At 41.8% G+C, this 27,637-nt stretch overlaps 1 protein-coding gene across 1 annotated transcript in view; it reads right to left on the reverse strand.

Annotated features, from left to right (window-relative positions):
• The window catches only part of LOC118821245 (ephrin type-A receptor 7-like), a 224,558-nt gene extending 199,378 nt beyond the window's left edge, over positions 1-25,180 (reverse strand). Inside the window, exon 1 of the mRNA XM_036589775.1 lies at positions 25,013-25,180. Within this exon, the coding sequence (XP_036445668.1) occupies positions 25,013-25,091 (79 nt within the window). The 5' untranslated portion in view covers positions 25,092-25,180. The remainder of the gene's footprint in view (positions 1-25,012) is intronic.
• Positions 25,181-27,637: the final 2,457 nt, after the last annotated feature.

Below are 27,637 nucleotides of genomic sequence, written 5' to 3' on the forward strand. Positions count from 1 at the left end.
CTGCTTTGATTGCAATCAGGAGGACCAAACATTTACTCCCAAACACTTCACAAGCTGATTGCAGAGCTCACATTCCAGCACTGGGAAAAGAAACAAGTCAGATCACGTTTCATACTTCTGTCTCACACACACACACACACACACACAAACACACACAAACACACACACACACACACACACACGCACACGCACACACACACACACACGCACACACACACACACACACACACACACACACACACACACACACACACACAACACACACACACACACACGCAGGGTTTCCATTTAAATGTTGAGTAAATTTGAAGCAGACGTTGGTAAAAGAAAACGCTAATTAATCAGTGTTTCATTAGAGCACAGCTGATACGAAAATTTTGTGGAAGGTACAGATTGAAGGGGGCTAAAAATTCTGATAACCAAAAATATCAGCAGATATAAGATTAATTTTAGTTTGCAAATCCAGTAGTTTTTGTTAAACAGTGCCTTACTGACAAAATGGCAATATTTTATTGTTGTTGTGAACAATAAAGTCACAGTGTGCTTTGCCATGGATACTGACAGTACTTACAGAACACTGACTACGTGTCACTATAAAGAGAGCATAATTAGGTCTGTTTAACTGGATTCAGTGCAGCACATTTCATAAAACATTAAATAAAAATCACTGTCATTGTAAGTTTATCGTCATCATGATGATCATCATCATCATCATCATCATGTGCCACTACATGTTCTACTTTGTTATTAATTGTTGTATAAATAACTGTGATTAATGATTTATTTGTCTGTCTTATTCATTTTACACAACTAATAAAGTACAAGACAGACGAACTGGCTTTTTAGCTATCTTGCTTAGTTATGTCCTTATTCTGCAGTCGTGTGCACTACAAGTATCTACAGTTACACCACCAGCCAAAGCTCAGACTTTCCTCTTGAAACTGAAAATGTGAGTGAAAAACAAAAACAAAACTACTAAAAGTAGTAATTAGTAATAGCTATACTAGCTATTAAATTTACAAATTGGCACATCATCCATTTTATGTCGTGTCATATTACCTTAAACATGTTATAGCATGCAGTTAAACGTTAGAACTCCGAGTTAGAACTCCAAGTTAGAACCACATTTGTTTAGTTATAATCCTCAGGCACAGATTAATCCAGGCTGCACGGATCTGCTCTCGGTAGCTTTTATTTCTTTAATAACTGATCGAGCTAATTATCCGTCCGGACAAGTGGGAAAGTATTCAGTCTGCACCTGACGATAAAAACAGCTTAGTTGTTTCGTTTAGCACGAGAAACACAATCAGACACATCAGCAAATCCATCAATGTGTGAATCACTTCTAATCTTAATACACATAAACATGAAATAAACCCCCAAAACACAGCAAGAAGGACGGAGCTGAAGTCGGCTTCCTATTCGCCTTGTTCAAGTTTTCCTGTTCCACCTTAAATGGTGCAGCAGTCACTTTCTGGTGCCTGAAGCTGTACCATTTAAGGTGGAACGGGAAAATTTGAAGCTGGCAAATAAGAAGCTTCAGCTTTGTGTAAGAAGATGCTAACGCTAATCTATTATGAATACACGGATTAAGGAATGCTGTAACCTACCGAGCTACAAAGCTTTAACCATCACTGTGAATAAATAACTACTACATAAAGTTAAGATCCTGAATAGACTATTAAATGAAATAATCTTAATATAAAACCAGAGGAAAAACAATCACATCAACAGGTTCTCTGTGCCTCATTAACCACACGGCCATATCTACATAAACACCACACAGACAATACACATCACACAGACATGAGTGTGGATCACTGCGTTCCCTCCGTTATATAATCCTGTCCCACTTTCTGAGTGTAATCTTTCTTAAACTGCCGCTCTGTAATGGTACTGAATGCAGTCCAGCAGTGATGTTGACCACCCCAAAATGACGGCGCCGCTGACGTGCCTGACTGGACCCAATGCGGCATCTAGATTTGTACATCTCTGAGTAGACCCCTTTCTGATTTGTCCTCTAGCGCCCCCTTCAATACTGAGTGTCTGCAAACTTTTGGACACACAGTGTGGCTAGGAACTTGCAGAATCCAACCAGGACAATAGAAGTTATTCAAAGAATAGAAAAATATAACAAAAAATGACCCACAGCTAAATCCAGAGAGTCACTTACATTTTAACAGTATTTTATAAGCTCTGCTAAACCGGCTACAACAGCCGCGCGCCAACACAGCGGGTCAAGGTAACCAAACCCAGCGGTCACTGCCTCCCACCAGAGAAAGCTTTTGCATGTACAAGGCCTCATGACGGAGGCAGCCTCCTCCAAACCGCCGGCTGAATTCCGGCGGGGGGTAAAGCGATCCTGCAATTTATGTATTTATTCATCGCCAGGAAACTGCACTTTAAAAGGTCGGGCAATTTTCCAGGTCACTGGTCACGCCCGCCCAACGAGGAACGGCGAGAGGAACATCACTCCCGTTGTCAGGGCGATAAGAGGGTGGGTGGGGGAGGGGGAGGGGCGGGGGGGTGTCAGCGGGGCTCAATATCCGGCATGTGCGAGGTTCACGGCCTTAATGAGTTTGAAAGGTCAAATGCCTCTCCAAAAGATTAATGGGGTTTTACATGACATGGAGTGTTGCTTCGCGGGCACCAGAGTGGCTCAGAGTGGCCGTTGGCATCGAGGTGTTGGCACACTGACTCGATACGGGCAGGAACGCATGAATCACCCCGAACGACTGAAGGAAAAAAAAATAATAACACGTCTCCACAGCGTCTGACAGAGGAAGCGGCTTTTTAACAAACAAGACACTTTTTAAAGGAATAATCCAGCCTTCATCAAACGAATCTCCATCTGCTGCACCTGAACACTCTTTAAGATGATTCTTTAAGGGTTCTTTAGTAAAGACAATGGTTCTATACAGCGCCAGGAACACTCAAAGAACCATTTGCGTGCTTAAATGTACATACTTTGAAAGCTGCAGCTTCACCAGTAATTCTTCAATAAATATACAAACTTAAAATCTAACTAAATATTACTGGATTACTGTGTTAGCTGTTTGTTAACCTCCGGAGCTGGTTGTTAACCATGTTCCTACACGGTTCTTTAGTAAAGAACATGGTTCTATATAGAACCATGAACACTCAAAAACCCTTTGCATGATAAAAGTGTTCTTTGCATGGTGAAATTATTCTTCAGACTGATGGAGAATGTGTTGTATATTGTTCTGTATAGCACCAAAAAGGGTTCTGCTATTGTAACAAGCTTGGCATCACAACAATAGAAGAACCCTTTTTGGTGCTATATACAACCCTTTTCAAAAAGGTTCTATATAAAATCATATACAACACATTCTCAATCAGTCTGGAGAACGTTTTTTTTACCATGCAAAGAACCATTTAGGCATGCAAATGGTTCACTGGGTGTTCATGGTTCCAAATAGAACCACTGTCTTTACTAAAGGACCCTTGAAGAACCATATTTTTAGAGTGTAGAAGAAGATGCTTGCATCATGAAATGGTTCTGACTGATGTATATTACAACCTTTTTGGTGCTAAATAGAACCATTTTTGGTTACAATGTCAAGCTTGTAACAATAGCAGAGCCCTTTATGATGCTGCACAGAACACCTTTCAACAAGGTTCTGTATAGAACCCAGCACACTCTCCATCAGTCTGAAGAAGGTTTTCCCCACATGAAGAACCATTTCAGCATTAAACGGTTATAAAAAGAACCACTCCCCTTACTAAAGAACCCTTGAAGAACCATCTTCAAGAGTGTACATCTCTCAGGATGCACAATGAAATCGTACAACTGCTTTTAAAAGAACGTTCCTCTGTGAATGTAAAGATTCTGGACACACGGTGGCATATTTACAAAAATCCAATAACTAAACTAAAACGCTCCCACTGGGCCGCTTCATCAACCACTGAGGCCTGAGGCCTGTTTTTATTACGCGCTACATGTGTAAAGTAACATGTAGATGCTGAGAGCTTTCACTTCTCCTTGTTAGATTGGAACCTGAGGAGCAGCACAAACCAGAACCTCACCTGGAGCAACCGCAAAAACACTGACTGAAAACTGACTCCAGCTCAGATTACTGCTTCAGATTGTTGTATGTGGTTCTACATAGCACCAAAAATTGTTCTGCTATTGTTATGATGTCAAGCTTGTAACCCTTTTTGGTGCTACAAAGAACCATTTTCAAAAAGACTGTATACAGAACCATATACAACACATTCTCCATCTGAATACCCATTTCACCATGCAAAGAACCGTTTGAGCAGGCAAAGGGTTCTTTGAGTGTTAAAGGATCATTATTTTTACATAAGAATCATCTTTAAGAGCGTACTTGAGCCCAAGGCCTGCTTGGCCAGGAACACCAGCACATCCTCTTTCTGTAGCTTCAAGGTTCTGCAAGTTCACAAATTCTATGTTATTAGGTTAATTCTGACCACTTGCATTATTGCATTATATAAAATTACAGCTCTTATGATTTAAAAATAGCACTCTTTAATATAAAAAATCAATGGTTCAGCTCTAGCACTAGGACTGTATGCCAAAATTGTTCTTCTAGCCTTTAGTCAATCACAGCTTGACAGAGTCAAACATGCATTGCTTTTCAGTAGGGCTGAACGATTTGGGGAAAATGTCTAATTGCAATTTTTCTGACCAATATTGTGACTCTTTTCTACTTGAGCTCAAGGCCTGCTTTTTTTAGCCAAGAAGACCAGCACAGCCTCTTACTGTAGCTTAAAACATCTGCCAGACCACAGGCACCATTTCATTAGGTTTAATTTGACCAATTCAAAGTTGTTACAGCAATATTAATTAATGAGAATATTATTAAAATTAAGAGCACTCTTTGTTTTAAATAAAACATTCTATGGCTTAGAACAGTATGTTAAAATTGTTCTTCTAGCCATTAGTCTATCTGAGTTTACGGTAGACTCAAATATGCATGGCTTCTCAGCAGGGCTGAACGATTAGGGAAAATATCTAACTGATTTTTCTGACCAATATTGCGAATGTGATTTAAATGCAATTATTTTCTATAAATTAATATTTAGAATAATATATATCTGTTCTGTTTAGCCAAGAACATCAGAATATCCACTTTTTCCTGGCATGAATCCTGAACGCTGACTGTGCTAGGCTACCAGTTACTTGTGATGGTTGTAATGTCACATATACAGAACATGGATGCTCTGACTTTTCTAATTGGTCTAACTCATCTACAGGCAGTTCTCAAGCCTTTTGTTAGTAGGTTAAAATCCCCCATTTAAAACTTTTTAAAGCGAAACTGCTGATTTTCCGAAAGTTCTACATAATTAAGTGGTTAAGATGTAAACAGTCATTCAGAGTGTTTTGGCGTGAAACGCTCCATGCAAGAGTCAGAGTTGTTCACAGTGGTGGTGATAGTCAGATTTACTGCTAAATTACCATCAACATTCCATTTAAAATTCCATATAAACTCAGAAGACTCGTGTAGGTTCACTGGTGGTTCTGGATAGTAAATAAAATGTCTATATCTGTGTTGTAGTCATGGCGACCCCTGGTTCCTATCAGCACCACTGTAAAGACATCTGAACCATTTCACACCAAACCACTCTGAATCTCTGTTTACACCTCACACACTGAATTATTCAAAAAATTAGAAAATTTTGTGGAATTTCCCTTTAAGACAACACTGTTGATAATGTATTCTGTAAGAATTAAAGCAGCTTTTGCGATTTGAAGATTGCACTCTTTCAAATTGCGATTTCGATATAAATGCGATTAATCTTTTCAGCCCTTCTTCTCAGAAACTGCCGCGGCCCTGGTGAACCCACTACTCTTAACCGACTCATTCCTGGCTGCCAAATCTCTACACAGCACCTGAAATCACCCACACACTCCCTCACACACACACACACACACACACACACTCACACACTCACACACACACACACACACACACTCACACACTCACACACTCACACACTCACACACACACACACACACACACACACACACACACACAACACTGCATTATACGTCCCCGTCAGTACAATGTCATGAATACGATATGACCTCCGTGCTTTTACCCAGATTGGAAACGCTTTATCAGAGGCGCCGTGAGCGTGTGCTGCTCCGAGTGGCCGTGGGGAGTGTGGAGGAAATTAAAGTTGCAGAGCGAGATCGGTGGAGAGGGGAGCTGGGGGTTAACACTCAGACCACGGCATGTGGCGTATGTTGTATGTAGCTGCGGCAAAACCTGCCATACATGAAAAACACATTAGGAGCGCTCGGATACAGACCAGCTGACCAAGGCGAGAAGTGGAGGTTTAGAAGAGAAACATGTACAGAAACATGGATGCAGATACAGAAACTCACTCATACGCGCTCACAAGCACCCACAGATACAAAGCTAGATACAAACAGTGCGGACGTCATTCTGTTTTATCTGTTCTGGGCTCTCCTTTGTATTACTTAATACCCTGAGATGCATCCAGTTACACGTGAGCCTGCGGGTCAGCCGCTGTAGAACATTTCAGCTCGAATTTAAGACTTCATGTTGGGAGAACAGTGCCTGGCCTTTTCAAAGGCACTGCAACTTGCTGTAGCCTGACTCAGACTCAAGATCCAACCCATCACAGGATATACACACTATGTACCCTCCAGTCTACTGACAGCTATTCCAAACAAAAAGACACTCAGGCTGAATATTCACTAACTTTTGCCGATGTGACGAAATAAGTGAAACTTTGCCTTGCCCCAGTCAAGAAAAGAATTGGCTGCACAAAAAAAAAAAAAATCATACTAAAATTAAGATATCACTTCATTACTAAGGTTGCATCGATAATCATTTTCAGTGCCTAAACTGGCCCTTACACAAAGTATGACCATCGGTGATGGGGACACTGATACCTTGGGCTGGGTGACTAAAAGGGACCCATTATGCTTTTCCCTTTTATTCCCTTCCCTTTAGTGTGTTGTAGCATTTTGTGCGTGTAAACGATCCACAAAGTCCCAAAGCTCAGCGTTCCCTCCAGAGGGAGAAACTCTCTCCCACAGAACCCACTTTTCTCAGCTGCCTGAAACGCCTCATTGGAATTCCAGCCCTTTTCCTTCATTAAAGTATGGCATCATCTCGTAACACAGTCCTTACTGCTCACTCACACAGTCCACAGCGGCTACTGGAGGCGGAAGAGTGTGTTCAGTGTTGTAGCGTGTGGGGAAGATGCTGACCGGACTTTCAAGATCGACTCTGGATCAAACTGATATGGCAGAACCGACGCCGCTGGAGAAACAGCCACAGCAGAGTTACAGCTGCTCAGGAGAGAACGGTCTGTCTGAAGACTGCAGGACAGGGGCAGAACGTGTAGAGGCGGAACCTCTCTGGAGGTCACCCAATCAGAACAGAATGGGCGAGCAGACCAATCAGAGCACACTGGGCTCATCGGGAGGCGGGGCTTAGACACAGGAGCTCTAACAGAGCGTTTCAGACAGAGGGTGAACAGAGTTGTACAGCGAGAGAAATAACGTTTTTGGAACACTGAAGCTTCTAAATCTGTTCAAGACCCAAAAAATAAAATTATGAGCGTTGAAAAAGCATAATAGGTTCCCTTTAATCAAATTTTGCCCGCTTCCAATGATTATGAAAACAAGATCATCAAAATAAAATGATTATTTTGCCGTATTCCATTCCACAACGATGGTCTCGTTTTGTCTTGTGTTATAAATCCAGAGACCCTTTAGTCTTTAGTCTGAGTTTACATCATATTGAAGGAACTGCCGCTCTTTTAGGGTAATGACAGCTTTTAGGCTTGGTTTAGCCTTTGGCATAGCAGCCCGCTAGCCAGTCTAGTGTGTCCCCTCATCCCGCCTGCAGTGCAACTCCATCGGTCAGCTGCACCACACAACAGTGTGGTCTTGCGGCCTAGTGCTTCATCCGATAAACCCACTACAATCCGCTGCTGTACAGGACACAAGTATGAGACTTTCTAAGCTGGTTTCTAAGCTAGTTAGGTTAGATGGAGTCAGTATCGGTACTCTGTATTGGTTCTGTGGCACCCCATAAAGAACCTTTCTTGCACCTTTATTTTTAAAGTTGTGTTCAGACTGCAGGCCAATCGGATTTGTTTCTCAAATCAGATCCTTTGAGGCGACTGTCCGCTCTGTTATTCCCAAGTGATCAGGTCAGATTTGTGTGTCTAGACATCACCAGCCGATCTGCATGGGTTGCCGTGGTAATGATGTAGGCGTCAGTAACTACGTAGCTATGCTGGTGACACGGATTTCAAACGCGGATGCAGGAGAGATGGAGTTGCACCATCTTGCCCTCCAAACTCTTCAGAACTCTCTTCATCATCATGAATCTTTGGAGCTCTTCTTGAATCCCAGCACTGCCGTCATTTTGGATTTGACATCATCGCTGTTTGTCGTGTGACGCAAAAGACATCTGGATCCGATTTGCAAAAAACGGGTGTTGTGTTTTTTTTGCTGTCCAGACTATCAAAAATCAATCTGGATACAATCTGGATATGCCAAAAATCAGATCAAGGCTTACTCTAAAGAAGTGTGAGTGAAACTCATCATTTCTAAACAAAAATCATGATTCACATTTAGTCAAGAATCATGTGGCTCTACTGGAAAACCAACTCTGAGCCCAAAAAATGTAAAAAGCCCTGTTTTAGCAGGTAAAGACCAAAGAGTTCAGTTTTCTGCTTTGAAGTTAATAGTCTCAATGTGTGCTCATGAAAAAACACTTCACATTCAGTTGCGGCTGCTCCGCTTTCATATTAATGAAAGCCGTAACAGACAGCGCTGTCTGCTGCCGGAGTCTTACGTAAGCGCAGAGCCGCATGTGGAATCTGCCCCAACGCACAGAGCGCACGCCTGTCGGCCCGACTCCGGCTCAGCTGCATTAATACTGACGCATCACAGACACAAAGTGAAGACTCTTCAGAGCATCTTCAAAAAACAGAAGCACATCAGAGAGCTCTACTTTAAACGGGCTCTTTTAAAATATCTGAGGAGCGCTTGTTTAGCAAAATGGCTCATGTCATCTTGCACTGATGTGATCTTCCACTCCAAAAACACAGAGGCACTTCCAGTACAAGTGCCTGTTAATGCATTAATCGAGTTGGCAAGCTTAAAGATTACTGATCTGTTTGGTTTCGGTGTTCTGTGTCAAAGAAATGGGAGTGTAATGATGCACAGAAGTCAAAATTCGATACAATATGATGGTCTCTCAATATCATAAATTTTTCTATATAGCTTGATAATTTGTTAATAATCCGACTAACAGCTCAATCGGAATAGAATACATCCATGTACACATCTTAGAAAACATGCATGTATACACCTCAGCCGTAATAGGCTAGACTGATTGAGGCCATTCCGAATACAGTTTCTATCCGAGTGAAAGAGGTGGATAATCCCGTAAATAATCTGTTCAATAGAAAAATAAATCACTGTATCAGACATCAGGCAGTGAATTCATAACCATTTCATGTAGGAACTTTCTGTGAGGGAGCTTTTAGAGGTGGACGTCTGGTTCCTATCACCACCACTGTGAACAATTCTGACTCTAAGTTTCTCTAGAACAGAGCGTTTCACACCAAACCACTCTGAACCGCTCTGAACCACTCTGTTTACATCTTAACCACTTCTTAACAATTCCCCTTTTACCTGTACCCCAGTGTTTACACTAGCTGCCCAATCTGTAATACTAAGGACAGAAGGCTGATAATTGCTAATAATCCGACTAACAGCTCAATTGGAATAGAATAACCTTGTACACACCTTAGTCGGAATAGAAAACATGCAAGTATACCCATCAGACGTAATAGGCTAGTCCGATTGAGGCCCTTCTGAATACAGTTTCTATCCGACTGAAAGAGGTGGATAATCCTACTGAAATCCACACTTTTGGTGATGGCCAAATTATAAGGAGAAGGAAAATGAAATCTCGAAATCTCCTGTGGTGCATTTTCAGTCTTGCTGGGTGAGTTCTGGTAAGTTGAATGAACCCTCTTTACTAGCCCAATGCTGCGCAGCACGTTATTGTTCAGAAGTGTGGCTCCCGTCTCAGGATCCTGAATGGCTGTGTGATGTTTCAGTCCGGGCTATTTGGGGTAATGTGGGGAAATTAGAGATCCTTTATTCCGTGCGAATTGGCCAGTCAAATCACACACATATTACAATATCAGACCTCCTCTGGTAAAACTGATCCCGCTCGAAAAGGGCTTTGGTTGAGCGACTGCATCTGGAGTGACAGGGTGAATCGTGTGAATTGTGTTTTTCTGCCATTAGTCCTGTCAGCCTGCACTAACAGTTATTGTCCTGTAACATAAAGCTATGCATTATGGAGAAATTCTCATTCTGCCGGTGAGAAAGCGTCTGTCCTCCTCCCAAGAGCACCTCAGACAAAGACGCTCCTCCTCCCTCTCAGGGTTGCGTTTTTGCAGACGCAGCAGAATCACACCATGGTGAAGAACGGGGACGTATCCCAGCGACCCTGCGCCGCGCAGGGGGCAGCAAAACAACATCGACCCCCTCCAACTCCAGTCAATTCTGGCTCTGCCAATTTTTGTAAACACACACCTGTGTAAATCAGGGGGGGTGGAGGGGGAAGTGAGGCTGAGAACGGTGCTGCCTCCTGTCACGAGATGTTCTGTAGCAGCCTCACGAGAAAGAAAAGTCTGTCGTGAAAAGGTTTCATATTTAATACAGAACCAAAAGATGTTAACAAAAGACATGAGCATATTTTATGACGTACAATAACTCTGATAATGCTTTTGTCTCTCTGTTCATCTCTCTCTACCTCTACCTCGTAGCACTGGACCGTACATAGCAGAGGTCTTCAAATCTGGACCTTGAATCCAGTTTCCAGGCCTAGAATTTGTAACCACAGGTTGGGAACTAGGTACCTATTAAGTTACATCAACAGTTTAATCAACTAACAGTGATGACAAAATCCAGGACTGGAAACTGGACTTGATATACAGTCTCTACCCATATATTCTATTGCTGTTGGAGCTGGAATACAGCAATGTTGGAAGACAAAAATAGTGATTTTCAGTTTTACCAGTTAGTGTGAGGCACAATATAGGACAGTCAATCAAAACCGAGGTCATTTACACATAACAGTCTTAAAGGCACAGTAACAAAAACAGCCTGTTTAGTTCTAAGGGATATAGAAACGGACATGTGAAATTTAATTATGCCTGTTTTTTGGTATATAAACACATAAACGTGAAATAAAATGCAAGATAAATGTAGAATATGGGCTCGTTAAAGAGACGCAGCACATTGCCAACCCCCATCTCGAGGTCCTGGAGAGGGGATGTCACCACTTCGTCTGCCAGCTTCACACACCGCTCTGACCTTCCCTGCCCGGCGTGCCCGCCTCCCTCTGAGCCGGGATGGCACGCTGTCGGCCTGCCAACGACGAGGGCCACCGTCTCGCCTGTCTCATTAGAACGAGCTGAAAATCTCTCGCCCTAATCAGAGCAACAGGGTGCAGTCCACTGCTAATAACTTCGCGTTCAATCTGAGCAAGGACGGATCAAACTGTTACATCGATCAAACTGTGTAGACTTCATTCAAAGGGAACTCCACCAGTTTTTCAAAATGTCCGCGATATTCCATTATTAAGATGTGAACAGAGAGATTCAGAGTGGTTTGGTGTGAAATGGTTCAGATGTCTTTACAGTGGTGGTGACAGGAACCAGGGGTCGCCATGACTACAACACAGATATAGACATTTTATTTACTATCCAGAACCACCAGTGAACCTACACGAGTCTTCTGAGTTTATATGGAATGTTGATGGAAAATAGTGGAAAATCTGAAATAATTAGTTTTCTTTGGGAACCTCACAGTGCCCTGCATGTATCCCTCCACCACGAATGGATTTTAAGGTCAAAATCTTCTCAGAACTATCATAAAACAGTGTCTCAGTCATCAGGCAGTGAATTCATAACCATTTCATGTAGTAACTTTCTGTGAGGGAGCTTTTAGAGGTGGACGTCTGGTTCCCATCACCACCACTGTGAACAATTCTGACTCTGTAAGTTTCTCTAGAGCGGAGCGTTTCACACCAAACCACTCTAAACGACTGTTTACATATTAACAGTTTAATTACACAAAAAATGTGAAAAAAAAATGGTGGAAGTCCCCTTTCACCTGTACTCCAGTGTTTACACCAGTTGCCCAATCTGCAATACTAAGGGCAGAAGGCTGCAATGTGCAAATGAGCCTTAAATCAAATCTATTTATCATTTATTTTACCCTCTTGACCAACCTCAACACCCCCAGATGAGTTTTCTGTGTGTTCTGAAAGCAATCAAAGCATCCGCTCCACCGAACAAACGTAAATCATTTTAATCAAGCCGTATAATCAAAGCGTCGGTGTTTGTGTGATATATTGAGAGGTATCACACTCGCAACGTGTAGCTATACGGTATTTTGTCCATATTACGCAGCCCTAGTTTTGAGCTGCTTAGACAGCACAAACTGCAGCGTTTTCACAGCTGGGGAGCCCTCTGGAACATCGGCCCTGACCTGCGGCGTGACGGAGCGCACGCGCTTAGCGCGATGCATGCAAGGCTGCACGGACGCGTGGCTAAAAGCACCAGCGCAGCAGCCCGCGTTAGTTACGAGCGGTGAGGGAGTAAACGAGCTCCAGATGAGATGCCAAGGTGTGTTAGCGCTGAGGAGCGGGGAATGAGAGAGCCTCCAGCCGCCAGATTGACTGCATGAGGGACGACACCCGCGCTTCAGGGGGCAGTAAAGGGGGGGGGCTATTAAAGGAGTACTCCAGCACTTTCTGCTTAATCTCGATCTGCTGCATCTGCAGTCCGATTACCACATACAATTTCCCTGCACTTGGGAAAACAACAGAAAAGCAGTTAACAAAACTCACTTATAATAAAAGCCAGCAGTGCAGCTGCCCACTGGCTTCTCTTACAGATACTGAACCGATTTCTGTCATAATGCACACTTTATTAAACCATTCGGGTATCAGCCAGATGTGATCGACACATTTGCCATTGTTTCTTATAACAGCCCGTGATAAAATTCTAACAGTGTATTTCCCAGTGGCCTACTTTGTCGTACACTTTATTTAATTTTCAATTCATTATTTTCTCTTTTGAGGGCGGCACGGTGGCGCAGTGTGTAGCGCTGTCGCCTCACAGCAAGAAGGGCCTGGGTTCGATTCCCGGCCGGGCGACCAGGGTCGTTTCTGTGTGGAGTTTGCCTGTTCTCCCCGTGTCTGCGTGGGTTTCCTCCGGGTACTCCGGTTTCCTCCCACAGTCCAAAGACACGCAGTCAGGCCAATTGGACATGCTGAATTGCCCCTAGGTGTGAATGTGTGTGTGATTGTATATGTATGTCTGTCTGCCCTGCGATGGACTGGCGACCTGTCCAGGGTGTATCCTGCCTTCCGCCCAATGACAGCTGGGATAGGCTCCAGCACCCCACTGCGACCCAGAAGGATAAGCGGTTTAGATTATGTATGTATTTTCTCTTTTGTAGTAAAGCAACACTATGGTGAGGATCTGGGGATTTGGAGCCCTCTCTGGTGAAAATATGTAACTGCACGCGACATGTAGAAGAACATTTTATAAGGTCAGTTCCGCTTCAGGCCCCCACGAGCGGAGGAATCTGATTTTTGCGAGTGACTTGAAAGAGAATTCAAAGAGACCTCAGTCTAAACTTGGTGAAGGAGCATCTTCTGAGGATGTGAGTGAATCATCTACTATTGTCATCATATCTTCATCAGTATGATGTTGATTTTGAGATCATTTGAGACCTAAACAACGAGCCGGACCTTCTATTTGAGTCAGTATGTGACATTAATACGTAAAGCTGTATGACGTGGTGTGAAAAACTCGACTCCTCTGACTTTTAAGCGATTATTTCAGGCTTTACAGGGCGACTCACAGCAGCTCACACTCACCATATTTTAGTGTGCTCTTCATTCTCCTCACTCAGCAATGGCTCTTTTTGGTTTTAACCAAAAATATTACACAGCGCTGCTTTAAAGGGGATTATGTATGCATATATACACACACATAACTGCAGTACTGCACAACACCAACAGACCATATATACACATTACACTAATATAAGTATTTATCAATAATTACTAACCCCTTTTTTAACCTCCTGCTCGTTTGCACATATATGCACTTTACATACACGCATACTTGTATTTTATTATGTCTCTATATTTTATATGCTTATTCTTATTCTTCTATATTTTTTTCCTTATATGCTATCTTATATTTTTCTATTGTATATTCTGATTTTTGTGGTAACGGAGTCGTTTAAGCATTTCAGTGCATGTTATATTGTATATGGCTGTGTGTGTCAATAAAGTTTGATGTCCATTTCAAAATTTCTGCATAACTCAAACACTGAGATGTCTTTACAGTGGTGGTGATAGGAACCAGGGGTCGCCATGACTACAACACAAAGACATTTTATTTACTATCCAGAACCACCAGTGAACCTACACGAGTCTTCTGAGTTCATATGGAATGATGATGATGGAAAATAGTGATAGTTTGCGTTTATTCCTTACCTCTTCGGTGTATAAAGAAAAAAAAATGTTTTAAGCCACAGCCTTTTCAAAAATGATGATTTCACATACTTGAAGGCAGCTTCAAGGCATTAAACACTGAAAATGTCTGGTTCCCATCAGCACCACTGTGAGGAAACAATGCGAGTTCAGCATTAAACTTCATCCCTTTATTCGCCGAGAGCTCCAGTCTCCAGCGGTGAAAAGCAGCACCAATGCTAACTCCTGACAAGACGGTTAGAACATGCCCTCGGGGCAGCGCCACCTTATCCCCTCACGTTGGACTGATGGCAGACACCACCCTACAGTGACTCACTATTGCCTCTTGAGGAACATTATGAGTATTATGAGACAGGTCGGGCCAGGGCTAGCTGGATAGCATATCTCTGCAACACGATTAGTGCTGGCGATATGACCTCAAATCAATATCACGATTAATTCAATATTTTAGCTCGATTACGATTAATGAACGATTATTTTGTTTTTTGTTTGCTTGTTTTTGTGTCCTCATAGTTCACAGACAAGGTTTGTACTGTGCATATGTTCTGCATATCTTAATGTAAATCGTCTCAACAGCCAGATCAGAATTCGCTCGGCTTTTACGTCAATCCAACTCAACATTCGCAATAATTTCACACTGCTGAGACTCATAAACATTTGGGGTGATGTTTCTGTACAAAAATTAGAAGAGACGTATCCAAACCCTCCGTGTTTGGAGGGATTTCTAAAGAAATGTCCGAACGCGGCCGCAGGAGAACGAGGCTGCAGCGTCAAAGAACAGTTAAAAGTCTGAAAGTTTAAAGAATCCGAGGACGCGAACCAAAGAAGTGACCGCGCCCTTTTTACGGCTCAAACACATTCTGGATGATGAGCCCAGCTGTCAGTCAGTGAAGCTTCATGATGGCTCCTGTGATGCTGGTGAAGATGAAGCTGATCCTCCGGGAGCGACTGGCGTTCGTTGGCGGTCGTGATTGTTTACCTCTGGATGAGCCGTGAAGCAGCGTGACGCTCTGTTCTTTTGCGCATGCGGCTCAGTTTAGGAGCTGATCTGTTCAGACTGATGATACAGATCACATTTAAAAGATAATCTGAACAGACAAACAAAAAAATCAGATTTGCTGAGAAAATCAGATTTGGGCCACTTTGACCTGCTGTGTGAACGTAGCCTTAGCTTCCATGTTGCAGAGTGGACGTGGTGGAGTCACGTCATACACGCGCGGTAGTGCGTTTTAAGGGGACAGTACATGAACACAGAGTCGGAAAAGGATTAACAGAATTTTAAAAAATTTGAATAACCGACATGGGCAAGATTACGTCGGTTAGAGGTTCTGAATGTCAGTTTTGATCACTTTTCAACTGCCCAGCCCTAAAACACGACACACTGACATCTTTGACATAACGTCAAAACTTATTTCTTCATATTCTGTTGATAATTTAAGTTAATTTTGTAATGCTTTAAACTAAAAATCTTACAAATTGCAGCTTTAACGATTTAACTATCCACTAATTTTAACTAAAATTGGTGGATTCCATCTAAAGAAGTGGTTTGCAGTTGGAGTCTCAAGTTAGAGAATGACCGCAGTGCCACTCAGTGAACTACATGGGCTTTAGGGGCGTTTTCACACCTGAAAGTCTGAACCAAGGTTCATGTTCTGTTACACTGTCTACATTTGATCTGGTTAGTTTTGGTTTCCTGCGTCCTGTTGTCATCACCTGCGCAGGCTGCGTCTCCCTGTACTGGACACTGATTGGTTTGTAGAGGAGCGTCTGACGTCGGCGTGTGGTCAGTTTGGCCGGCAGCCTTTTCCGTTTGAATGGAGAAAACATGGATAGCCTCTCACTCTCATCCTCTCAGAGAATAAAGGGAGAAGTTTCAGCATTTTTATGCATTTTTCAAGTTGATTTGACTTTTCATTGGAACAAATTACAGTTCAATATTTGTTCTCCTCCCCATGAGCTACCGCCGCTCATTTCTACTACTCTCCCACTTCTTTTTCTTCTTCTATTGTTTAACAGGTGACTCAACTTCCTGTAATTGGTCTGAAAGTCTGAGCCGACTAAAAAAGTGTTTTCAGACTGCAGACGAACCAAACCATGGTTCAGTTTGATCCATACCGATTTTGGCGAAATATCTAATTGCGATTTTTCTGTCCATTATTGTGATTTAAAGATTACGATTTAAATTGCGAATGTTTTCTATAAACTGATGTACGAGCCTTTTTCTTTTGACTAAGAAGACCAGCGTATACGTTTCTGTCTTGAGGCTTTAACACTTAACATGGAGCACCAGCCTCCTGGTTATTTGCGGTTGTGATGTCACAGCACACGTTGTTTGGTTGCTTCTGATTCGTCGAATTCATCTAAAAGCAGTTCACAAGCTCCGTGGGATTAGGTTACATTTCCCTACTCAAACCTCACAACGTATTAACATTCACACTTCAAAAAGATGGTTCTTTAAGGGTTCTTTGGTAAAGAACATGGTTCTATATGGAACTATGAACCCTCAAAAAACCCTTGGCCTGATTAAATGTTTTTTTGCATTGCACGTTCTCCATCAGTCTGAAGAACGCTTTCACGATGCGAGGAACCGTTTAATCATGCTAAAAGAACCATCTTTAAGAGCACAATTAGACTGTAAGACTATGATAAAAATTGCACTCTTTAAAATTGTGATTTCGATATAAAAGCGATTAATCGTTCAGCCCTACCGTACACTGAGCTCAGGTATCAGACTCCATACTGAGAGAGATAAAGTGAGGCTGGTGCATCTCCAGCTTCTGTTATAAGCAAAACTAGTTCTCTCTTCTTTACCTAAATACTGGAAAACGAGTCTGAACTACTGTCTGTGGTAATCAGACATATGCTGCAGATGCTCAGTTAAGAAAACACCAGAGAACACCTTTAAATCTCACAAGCAGAAAGGCAGACAGCTCAGCATGGTAATCCTCCAATCAGTAACACCCCCACGGCAGCCTCACTCGCCCACCTATCTTGTCTAAAAACCAATTGGAATCTGCCTGCAACAAAAAGGATCAAGGCACAGTACAGATAGAATCAGGAGAGTCTCTCAGCAGGGCTGGTGCGTAATTGCACACTCAAGGGTCATCTTCATAGCAGGGGCACATTCAGCTTAAAGTAGGGACTGACCACAGCAGGCCAGACGGGCAAGGCCACTCAGAACACACCGCTTTCTCCACAATTAATTGATGTCACAACATTCATTAGCGCACCGTTTGCCAATCAAGCCCAGCAGCAGTCCGGCAGAGGAGTTTAGCTGGTAGAGGTGACCCTTGAGAGAGAAAGTGAGCTGTGCGAATGTACGTGATTATGCATGTTCCTGTTTATCACAGACTGAAAACAGTGATGCTATGAATTACCTCCATCATTTCCTTATGAATAACATCTATTATATTCCCTAAAGTGCACAAACTGGAAGCTGTAATGGGTTTATTCATCTTTTATTGATCTTTACTCATCAGCTGCATTTTTCTTATTTATTATAGTCTATAATATCAACAACACTGAAGTTTTGAATGAGGAAATTTAACTTAACACAGAACTTGTGAACTGCCTGTAGAGAAGTTGGCCCAATCAGAAGCAACCAAACATCCATGTGCCGTGACATCACAACGACAGCTAACCAGCAGCCTGGACACTATTTAACGATCGAGCCTCAAGCCAGAAAAAGTGAACATGCTGGCGTTCCTGGACACAGACCGGGACCTTAAAATATAGAAAATGATCACATTTTTAATCAGTCAAAAATAAAAAAGTCGAAATATTAGTCAGAAAAATCATTCAGCCATTCAATCATTATCACAGATCTTCCAGAACCGCGACAGGAGACCTCAGATGTTTGACTACGTTCACATTACCAGGTTGAAGTGGCACAAATCCGATTTTTTTGCCCTAATGTGACTCAGATCTGATGTTTTCGGGGCTGTGTGGACACAAATCTGATCCTTTCAAATCCGACCTGAGCCACTTTCATATGTGGTCCTAGATCGGATATGTATCCGATTCGTGGCCATGCGACCTTAATGTTCCACTGCGCTGCGCCATCATTCAGCGTTACCATGGCAGCAGCGCCGAACAGAAGTTAAAGCCTGTAAACGGTGGAAAAGCAGCTCATCTCACCTTTTTCTCCTTCGTCTCGCTCTAATAATGAAGCTGAGAGCTGATCAGAGTTAATTATCTTCTCAGCGAAGCTCGTTCTGCTCGTTAGTTTGTGATGATGAACGTGATTCGTTCACGTGACGTTACTGAGTAGGATGAGCTCATGAGGGTCATTTCAGGACGCCGGTTCGTCACATTAATGACAGATTTGAGTCACTTACCTAAACGAGTGTGAACCATCCTGTCGGAGAGATCGGATCTGAGCAAAAAATCAGATTTGAGAAATAAGTAATCTGAACGTAGCTTTTGTATTGTGGTTTCAGTCTCAGTTTCAGAATCGTTACACGCTTATTAGCAAGCAATTCACATTTGGCACCTAAAACGCAGAGCCTGTGGCCCGAGCGGCCGCCTGCCATGGAGATTCTTTTTCCAGACAGTGAATTACTGAATTAAGGGTCTCTCTAGCCTTGGGCGATAAACGATATTATCGAATATCGCGATAATTTCAATCAGTGACGATATTAAGTAAATTATCGTCTTATTTTTAACATGCCCGTTTGGCAATATTTTGGTTTCCAACCAGACGAACACGGAGAACCGTTAGATGTTAAGTGTTACATGCCGTCTATGCAGAAAACTGATCACCAAATGCACCAATACCGTAAGTACTTCACAGTTCGAGCTGCCAAGCTGTAAGTACTTCAGCAAGACAGCGGCGCCTGAGATGTATAATAATGTTAATCGTGTATGAAACAATCTGGGTTGTTAAAGACTATAATCATAATAATATTAATAATTAACTGTTTTTTCCAGAATTAAGATTCACTGCTATAATTCTCCTTTGCTGTTCCACTGAGATGCAGCAGTTCACTTACACAGGCTGCAATAAAATGATCACGTGACTGAAAGGCCCACTCACTTGGGTTTTCTTCGTAAATTAATTTTTAACATGATAATATCGTTTATCGCGATAATTCTGGAGACGATAATCGTTTGTCTACATTTACATTATCGCCCAAGCCTAGTTCTCACTGCAGTAGCTAAACGGTAGCAATATCTAATGACAGAACCTCCATCAGATAAGGTGGAACAGCTTGGCAGGGGGACCACTATGGTCACCACAACAGCAACGTTCTTATTAATGCAGCATTTTTCTATTATTCTGGCCACAAATTCTTAATTTTTGCCACTCCACTGGGCTTAGTGGACAGTGCAAATGTTCACGTCTGTCTAGCCATGTATACAAGAGAGAGAGAAATTAACTGCAGGTTAAAAATAAGTGTGCATCCATGTAACATACATAAAGTGTGTGAGTAAGTGTATATCCTGCCTCAGCTGGGCTCCTTCACTGTCAGCCAGCCTAAAGGGGCTCTATTATAAGCCTTTCCTTCCTCCTCCGCACTGTAGCACTGATTTGGACGCTCAGCTAGCCTCACCTGAGCACAGCGCGCCAGCCGGGCATCAACTGAGCCCTTCCTAAGCCAGCCAGGGTGGGCAATATGACGATATTTATCATTATCATGATAAATTCTGCCAAAAAATGCCTTTCTGAGCATATCATGGATATCGTCAGTACTTCTGGATTACAAAACGGAGCTTGTTTAATTGGATCCAGTGCAGCACAATGTATAAAACATGCTCCAACTTCTGACACTGAAATATCGGGATGCACACTGTGTATATTGTGCATATTGTTCAAGTATCGTGTGCAAAGAAAAACCACTGATAACTTTACAGAAGAGGGAAAAAAAACATACTTTACTTTCAACATAAGTGATTTTGGAGCATTTCTATTGGCCCATTCACATAATGTGAAGGACAGCTGTGGCGCTCAAATGATGTAGAAGAGTAGAAACAGAAAAAATGAAGATAAATATTTTTCTTTGGACGGTGACGATAATTTTGCTTTCCAAAGTAGACGTTATTAAAAGATCTCAAATACACATCGACCAATCAGTGCAGAATTATGAAAGCACAACTTACACACTTAATAAAACAAGTCAGTCTAAAAAATTCAGTTATAAACATACTTACTACTATTTTAGAAGAGAGAATTAATAATTCCAGAAAAGTCAGAGGACATTTTGAGTTGTTTCGTCTGTCCGTAGTTCTCAGTCTTTTCAATTCACATATTATCTGTTTAAAAACAGCTTCTGCAGGGATTTCAGTCTGTTTGATCACTACTTTACTTGTTTTAGATATTTTGCAATTAGTAACGCATAAAATTAACCAATAAACATTTAACAACTGGCAATATTTTTACCACAGCGTCCAATCTTACGTCCTGAACCTGGTGCCGAACATATCAGAACTCATCGCCCACTCTAATGTCCTGAACCTATTGCAGAACATATCAGAACACGTTGTACACCCTTATGTCCTGGACCTATTATAGAACATATCAGAACTCATCGTCCACTCCTACATCCTGAACCCGGAGCAGAACATATCTGAACACATCGCCCACCGTAATGTTCTGAACCTATTACAGAACATATCAGAACACATCGCCCACCGTAATGTTCTGAACCTATTACAGAACATATCAGAACTCATCGTCCACTCTAATGTTCTGAACCTATTACAGAACATGTCAGAACTCATCGTCCACTCTAATGTTCTGAACCTATTACAGAACATGTCAGAACTCATCGTCCACTCTAATGTCCTGAACCTATTACAGAACATATCAGAACTCATCGTCCACTCTAATGTCCTGAACCTATTACAGAACATGTCAGAACTCATCGTCCACTCTAATGTCCTGAACCTATTACAGAACATATCAGAACTCATCGTCCACTCTAATGTCCTGAACCTATTACAGAACATGTCAGAACTCATCGTCCACTCTAATGTCCTGAACCTATTGCAGAACATATCAGAACACATTGTACACCCTTATGTCCTGGACCTATTATAGAACATATCAGAACTCATCGTCCACTCCTACATCCTGAACCCGGAGCAGAACATATCTGAACACATCGCCCACCGTCATGTTCTGAACCTATTACAGAACATGGAACTCATCGTCCACTCTAATGTCCTGAACCTATTACAGAACATATCAGAACTCATCGTCCACTCTAATGTTCTGAACCTATTACAGAACATGTCAGAACTCATCGTCCACTCCTACATCCTGAACCCGGAGCAGAACATATCTGAACACATCGCCCACCGTCATGTTCTGAACCTATTACAGAACATGGAACTCATCGTCCACTCTAATGTCCTGAACCTATTACAGAACATATCAGAACTCATCGTCCACTCTAATGTCCTGAACCTATTACAGAACATATCAGAACTCATCGTCCACTCTAATGTCCTGAACCTATTACAGAACATATCAGAACTCATCGTCCACTCTAATGTCCTGAACCTATTACAGAACATATCAGAACTCATCGTCCACTCTAATGTCCTGAACCTATTACAGAACATATCAGAACACATCGCCCACCGTAATGTTCTGAACCTATTACAGAACATGGAACTCATCGTCCACTCTAATGTCCTGAACCTATTACAGAACATATCAGAACTCATCGTCCACTCTAATGTCCTGAACCTATTACAGAACATATCAGAACACATCGTCCACTCTAATGTTCTGAACCTATTACAGAACATATCAGAACACATCGTCCACTCTAATGTTCTGAACCTATTACAGAACATATCAGAACACATCGTCCACTCTAATGTTCTGAACCTATTACAGAACATATCAGAACACATCGCACACCGTAATGTTCTGAACCTATTATAGAACATATCAGAACTCATCGTCCACTCTAATGTTCTGAACCTATTACAGAACATATCAGAACACATCGCCCACCGTAATGTTCTGAACCTATTACAGAACATATCAGAACTCATCGTCCACTCTAATGTTCTGAACCTATTACAGAACATATCAGAACACATCGCCCACCGTAATGTTCTGAACCTATTACAGAACATATCAGAACACATTGTACACCCTTATGTCCTGAGCCCGGAGCAGAACATGTCAGAACTCATCGTCCACTCTAATGTCCTGAACCTATTACAGAACATATCAGAACACAACGTCCACTCTAATGTCCTGAAACTATAACAGAACACATTGTCCACCCTTATATCCTAAACCCAGAACAGAACATCTTAACACATCGTCCACTCTTACGTCCTGAACCTGCCGCAGAACATATCAGAGCACATTACCCACCTTTACGTCCTGAATACAGAACAGAACATAAACACATCGTCCACCCCTACATCCCGAACCCGGCGCAGAACAGATGTGAACATCATACGGCACAGAAACACCAACACAGACATAAACGGTGGATTAAATGTGAGGCTTGTTCAGTAAAGTGAGCCGTTTGTGTGAATTAAAGACTGAAAGGCTTAAACAATAGAAAAGAGTCATCAGTCAAGAGTGGGAACAAGTGAAGAGCAGCACGGCAAACACAGAGAGAACGTGACAGAACGTCTTCATCTACGACCTTAAAGTATGGTTCAAGGGTTCTTTAATGAATGAGACGGTTAGCTGTTCCGTACACACAAACGAAATACACACAAACAGAGCTTTGGCTGTGTGGGGTTCTTTAAAAAACAATAAAGCACCAAAACGGGGTCATACACTCAAGGGTTCTTTAGTAAAGACAACTGCTCTATTTAGAACCATGGGTTCTATATTTGTAGCATGATAAAATGGTTCTTAGAGAATGTGTACATGGTTCTACATAAAATCTTTCAGAACATGGCGCTATATAGCACCAAAAATAGTTCTTTTATTGTCTATTGTTATAATGCCAGGCTCATGACAACAGAAGAACCCTTTGGGTGCTACGTAGAACTATGTACAACATAATCTGAAGAACCATTTAATCATGCAAATAACCATTTGAGCATGCAATGGTTCTACATAAAATCATGAGTTCTATATTTGTTGCATGGTGAATTGGTGCTTGAAGAATTTGTATGTGGTTCTACATACAACCCTTCTGAATTTGGTTCTATACTGCACTAAAAAGGGTTCTTCCATTGTTACAATGTCATGCTTGTAAGAACAGAAGAACCCTTTTGGTGCTATACAGAACCATACACAACACATTCTCTATCAATCTGAAGAACAATTTAACAGAGCAAACAACCATTTAAGCACACAATGGTTCTATACAGAACTCATGGTTCTAAACAGAACGTTCCCTTTACTAAAGAACCCTTGAAGAACAAGCATTTTTTTGTGTATAGAACAAAAATGCATAAACAGCTCTTTGGTTATACAGAACATTTTCTTCTTTGTTAATAGTTCTATCTAGCACCAAAAGGGGGTCATACTCTCTTAAACCGGTTCTTGTTAGGACCAAGTACATGCGTATATGGTTCTTCAGATTCTTCAGTGTTTATATGGTTCTACTCAGAACCTTTTTGAATTTGGTTCTGTATAGCACCAAACAGGGTTCTTCTTGCCACAATGTCAAGCTTGTATGCAGTAAAAGAACCCTTGCTGGTGCTATATAGAACCATTTTCAAACACAACACATTCTCCATCAATCTGAAGATCCACTTCACCATGCAAAGAACCATTTTCAAGCATGAAATGGTTCTAAGAACTCATGGTTCTAAATAGAAACTGCGTTACCATCTTTTCTTAAGTGTTTTATAACAAAAATGCCTAAACAGCTCTTTGCTTGTATAGAACATTTTATCTTACTTTAACGGTTCTGAACAGCACCAAATGGGCATCATAGAACCTTTCTTGGAACCTCTTTTGCTAAGAGTGCTCCAAGAGCGCACACAGACCCTCAGAACTCGGAACCAAACATAACAGGGAACAAAAAAGTTGCACAAAAATGTTAAAACTAAAAGCAGAGCCGTCCAAAATGACAGATGAGCCAAAACAATCAACTAAACCCACACGGAAAAGCCTGCCAGCTACTCGGAATGGAAGCTTCTTGTTTGAATTTTCCCGTTCCACCTTAAATGGAGCAGCAGTTAGATTCTGATACCAGAGGCGCCTGAATGTAACTGCTGCACCATTTAAGGTGGAACGGGAAAATAGGAACAACAAGCTGGCGAAGCCAACGCGCCAATTCCGAAGCTCCTGACAGGATTAAAAAAAATGTAAAGCATGAAACTTCGTATAAACGAGTATTTAATCATCGAATCTACTTTGAAATAAAGAAAATAAGGTCAGGTCCAAACTTTGGGACTGGAAAAGGACAGAGAGACGGAGGAGAGGCAGCGGCAGAGTTTCCGTTAGGAGAAGAGTGACCGTTAAAACCGACTGAGGTAAAACTGAGGTAAAAATCACACCGTACCTTCCTCAGCGTAGCACTCCTTAATCCGGTTCAGCAGTAATATCCAAAGCACCGAAACTGTGGTCCTAAGCAGCTCCATGTTCGACTGGACCCGGTTTCGGAGCTCTGGTCATGTCGCTAGCACTTCACTCGCTCTCTCCCTCACACACATTCACACACCGCCGCGCTGGAGAGCCGTCCGGGCTAGTAGTGACATGAAGCTGCGCGGCGCACCTTATTTGGCATCTCGGGGGCGGAACTTAATGATGATCGACGCGCTCAGCGTCCAATGAGATTCGAGAGTGCGCTAAGGGTATTAGAAGGTCGCCAATCGCGTCGCGCCGAATCGTGACGCGGCAGCCGCCAGCCTTTGACAGCGAACACGACGGTTATCTTATTTGGCCTTTTTTGACCCTTCGGAGATTCCAGGTAATGAAAAATAAACACATATTTGTAGTTTTTGGTTGATTTCTGTTTAATATAAGCGCCATACTGTTACTTAAGATCTGTAAGTGTTGTAGAAATACTCTTATTTCATTGTTAAGGGTTACATTACTGAAGAAAATAGTTCTACATAGAACCATTTCGTGCGAAATGGTTCTTCATACTGATGGAGAATGTGTATATGGTTCTATATAGTACCTTTTTGAAGATGGTTTAATACAGCACCAAAAAGAGTTCTGCTATTATGACGTTGTACACTCTTGAAAATGATGGTGCTTCAAAGGTTCTTTAGTAAAGAAAATGGTTCTTTATAGAAAGCGTTCTTCAAATTGATGGAAAATGTGCACGAATGTGCTATAGACGGTTCTATATAGAACCTTTTTGAGAAGAGTTCTTTATAGCACCCAAAGGGATTCTTCTATTGTTACAAGCTGAACAGCTTAACAATAAAAGAACCCCTTTGGGTGCTGTATAGAACCCTTTTCAAAAAGGTTCTATGTAGAACCATCTACAGCACATTCTCCATCAGTCTGAAGACCCATTTAATCATGCAGAGGGTTCTTTGAGTGTTCATGGTTCAATATAGAACCACTTTTCTTTACTAAAGAACCCATAAGCACCATATTTTTAGGAGTGTATACAATAAAAGAACCATTTTGGTGCTATATAAAATGGTATAGAACACATTCTGAAGAACCCTTGAAGAACCATCTTTTTTAAATGTGTATGGAACAAAAATGCCTGAACAGCTCTTTACTAGTATAGAACTTGGCTTGTAGGGGTTACATTATTGAAGAAAACTGTCCAATCAGGATTGTTCTCTCTGTGGTATTTCAGCAGATTCAGCCAAGCAAGCTCTCCCGTTGGTTAGGACTTCAGGAGCTGGACTGAAGGCCCTACACCAGAGGTCTTTAAACCGTGGGGTGCAGAGGAATTGCGGAGGGCGGCGTGAGAGAGTTGAGATAGAAAATTGCAAAAAAGTTATTATTTAAACAACTTTATTTTACTTTGTTAGTCAATTGATAATAGACAATAAAAATCCTGGAAGAAGAAAAGGAACGTGTGACTAATTCGCTGTGTATTTGAAGGTGCATCACTGCATCATCACCACAGTTGTTTTCTTTTTTTGCGGCTGGTGTCTTTTATGCTTGTCTTAGGAAAGTCCGCTCTTGCTGACTTGCACTTTTATGGTCATTAAAGACTGAAGATGGTTTAAAGAAGATACTTCAGTTTAAAATTGAGATTAAAAAAGGGGTGAAATTAGACACCAACTCAGCGCTCATCATGTGACATTCAGACCCACCGCTTGTGTGAGTGCCTTTCATAAAAGTCATCAAAGCTGTGATGATGGGGTTATTTTAGTCCAGTATGGATCTTTTTGACAGAACTATTTAGGGCAGAGTGAATGAGTGAGTGAGAGAAGTGCACTGTTAGAAATGAAGGTTCTGTTTGGTACATTTTTCATTCATCAAGGTACAAACAGTGTAAATGTTCCCTCAAAGCTCCAACAGTGGTTTTAAGGTCTGATTGTGAACCTTAAATAAGTTTGTCCAGGTGAAAAGTTCGTATTTGTACCTTTTCATAACCGAATGTTTTAAACAGAACAGTAAAATAAAAGCCTGGAGACGAGACGGGGTGTGTGGAGTCAGTACAGCTTAGAACATATCATTTCAGTGGATTATGGTTCAGTTATGTTCCCTGACTAAAGGTACTGAGACGGACCCTTGAGGGAACCACCCCAGTGATGAGAGGGGGACTGACCCAGTGACAGTTTCATACCTTTATTTCTGAGAGTGTATGTGTGAAAATATTTAAACAAACTGTAGAAATGTCAGAATAATGTACATTTTGGATTGTATTTATAATTATTGATTGCATATTGTAAAAAAACAGTGGTGAATTATGACTGTAAGAGCTAAGCGCTCGGTTTGGGCCATAAATGTCAAAAATGAGGAAAACAATACCCCTAAATAATCCTACTTTTTAAATCGCTTTTCATAGATGAGGAAGGCCCTCAGGACAACTTGTGAAGCGCCTTACTTCCATGTTTTGAAACGACTGTCAGGCTAACTGGACGTGTCGTTCTTTGGTGACTGACACTGTATGAATAGACCATGTTGTTCAGACAAAGCTACGATTTATATACTCACACTGTACGAAACGCTCCGTCTGACTGACCTGCTACGGGAAACGCAGCCTCTA

This window comes from Colossoma macropomum, unplaced genomic scaffold (genome assembly GCF_904425465.1).
Source record: "Colossoma macropomum unplaced genomic scaffold, Colossoma_macropomum, whole genome shotgun sequence".
In the NCBI taxonomy this organism is placed as follows: domain Eukaryota; kingdom Metazoa; phylum Chordata; class Actinopteri; order Characiformes; family Serrasalmidae; genus Colossoma; species Colossoma macropomum.